Source organism: Pteropus vampyrus, unplaced genomic scaffold, assembly GCF_000151845.1.
Source record: "Pteropus vampyrus isolate Shadow unplaced genomic scaffold, Pvam_2.0 Scaffold487, whole genome shotgun sequence".
NCBI lineage: Eukaryota > Metazoa > Chordata > Mammalia > Chiroptera > Pteropodidae > Pteropus > Pteropus vampyrus.
The window spans coordinates 155761-158450 of NW_011889268.1; the positions used below are offsets into that span (position 1 = coordinate 155761).

Below are 2690 nucleotides of genomic sequence, written 5' to 3' on the forward strand. Positions count from 1 at the left end.
CTCTCTGCCAGGATACTCACAAATTATTGCGACTATAATACTACCAGCCTTCGTGTGTACGTGTAACGATTACTCTCTGTCGCGACTCACTTTTCTGAAGGTCGGTGGCCTCAAGAAGGTATTGTGAGCAGAGTCCAGCCCCCAAACACAGTAGACAGCAGTAGTGAAGTTAGTGAAGCGACACAGCCATATGCCACATTCTTCAAAGCGCCACAGCCAGGGATGGGAACGAGGGAAGTGTGGTCTTTCACGGACCCATCTCCGGGTGACACCCCGACAGACACCTCTGACCGAAGGGCCCGAGTCCACCCTCTCTGCAGCAGTTTGCGGTGTGGATGACCGAGAAGGAAAATTGTAATCTGGAGAGGAAATTTCTAGAAATCCCATGAATGTAGAACAGCCTACCAACGCCTTAAGGATTTCGGCAGACGCAGGAAACCAGTGAGGGGTCTTCATGTTGTCTTTCCCAGATGGGCAGAAAAAAAAAACAGAGAGAGGGTGATGTCGACCACTTTCAAGGCATAATCAGACCAAAAGATGGTGCCCCCCACAGCCCACCCACCGCCACGGCCAAGTCACGAGTATCTTATCTTCTCTCTGTGATGACCAGAGGTGGGTTTGAGGTTAGAGTTTGGACAATGTGGATGGAGGGACGAGGCTAAAACAGGAAATAAAGCTAAACTGAGCAGCTGACGGGAGACCCAGGATTTCATGCCGAATGAGAGAAATAAGGCCAGTGCCCACCTCCTGGCAGGGCAGTGCCTCAGAATCTAGGGGACCCGACAGACCAACGGTGGCTGCAAACAGGTGCAAAAGCAAAGCCCAGATGCTCCATCCTTCCTCTCAGAGGCTCAGAACGAAAGAGCAGACGAGGAGGGAGGATGGAGCCTCCGCCTCAAGCCTGAACGAGGGAATAACCGGAGACTCTGGGGAGAGGCTCGGAGAGGTTCAGCCAGGCCACGCAGAGCGGCTCAGACCCAGCAGAAGCGGATGAACGGGAACCACCAGGCCTGCGGAACAGAGTCGAAGGTTCTATCCGCAAAGACAGAGAAGCGACGACACAGGAGAGAAGTATCCAAAATTCTGTATAAAAAGTTTATGAGAGGGTTTCGGGTCAAGATGCAGAGCAGGTGACCGCGGTGCCACCTCCCCCCACGACCACCTCAGCGTCGCAGTGAAACCGCAGAGCCGTCACTGAGACCCGCCTGGGGACACGCAGAAGAGGCCACCTCGAGACTGGCAGGAGGGCGGAGACACAGAATGGGTCCCACACCCACGTGTGGCGGTTAAAGGCAGAGGTCCCCCCAGGAGGAGTGAGGGGTCCCGGCCCCACGCTGGGCTCCCCAGCCCAAGTTCTGATGCCAGGAAGAGAAGTCCCCACAGCCTCTGCTGTGAAACCAGCAGGGATGGTGGCCGAGTGACACAGAGGGCGGCGGGAGTCACAGACTTTCCTCTTAAAGAAGCCGCGTGGACTCACCGCTGACGGGGACTCGCTCACTCTGATTCCAGTGTGGGGACGCAGCTCAACAGGTGCCAGGGACACCCGGGGAGGGACCGAGATGTCTGCTTCAGGGCGAGGGCTGGAGGGGCAGCTTCTCCGGGACAGAAGTACTGGCAGAGGCCACTGTCCCTCCGTTGGGCCCTCCTCCCACGCAGCCTGCACGCACCATGGGCACCATATGGAGTGTCCCTCAGCCTGGCCGATGCGCTCGCCCCGCCCACGTGACTCCGAGGCCCCGCCCCTCCCACGTGTGGGCCCCCAAGCCGCCTCCAGTGGCTTTTCCATACAAATGGCCTTCTTGGCTCATGCTGCGGACTTTCCTAAAGTCACAAAGGCCCACAAACCCCAAACAAGCAGCATCTGGCCGCCGCGGGCCCCGTACCTCTCGCAGAGCAGCCCCCAGCCCGGCACTAGTGGCAGAAGCCTCGGTTCGCGGCTCAGCCGCTCCCAGGTGCCTCCAAGCCCGGCACAAGTGGCACCAACTGCAGATGCCTCTGTAGGTCATACCAGGTGGCTCCAGTCAGGGCGCAGGCAGCGGCTGACCTTGTTCTGCTTCAGAGACCCTCCCACAAGGCAAACCCAGAACCAACACACCCAGTGGCCACCTTAAGACCACACCAGAGCCCCGTCCAACCACCTCTACAAATGGCACAGCCAAAGAGCAGACTGGGCAGGCACCAGGGCCAAGCTACAGCGAATCTTGCTCCGTGGGGTCAGCCCCCATACAATAGCTCATGGTCACGGCCAGTCCTCATGATCAATCAGCCTGAGGGGCAGTCCCTGGCATGCAAAAAGCAATCAAATCTCAACTACAACAGGAGGGCACACATAACCCACATAAGGGACACACCTGGAGCGCGCAGCTCAGTGACCCAGGAGACTGTGCCACTGAGCCCATAGGACACCTACTACATAAGGCCACTTCTACCAAGACCAGGACACATGAAAGCTCTGCCTAACATGTGGGAACAAACCCAGGGAGGCAGCCAGCATGAAGAGACAAAGACACATGCCTCAAATGAAAGATCAGAAGAAAGCTCCAGAAAAAATGATTAAATAAAATGGAGACGAGCAATCTACCAGACGCAGAGTCCAAAACACTGCTTATCAGGATGGTAAATGGGCTCAGAACTTCGACAAAGAGAGAGGAAACATAAAAATGGAGATAGAAAACATAAAAAAGAACCAG

The 2690-nt window shown here is 56.4% G+C and overlaps 1 protein-coding gene across 1 annotated transcript in view; it reads right to left on the minus strand.

Moving 5' to 3' along the window:
- Nucleotides 1–971: 971 nt before the first annotated feature.
- LOC105307287 (neuronal acetylcholine receptor subunit alpha-7) overlaps nt 972–2690 on the minus strand; it is a 113474-nt gene continuing 111755 nt past the window's right edge. The window contains exon 12 of the mRNA XM_011382715.2: nt 972–1032. Within this exon, the coding sequence (XP_011381017.2) occupies nt 972–1032 (61 nt within the window). The remainder of the gene's footprint in view (nt 1033–2690) is intronic.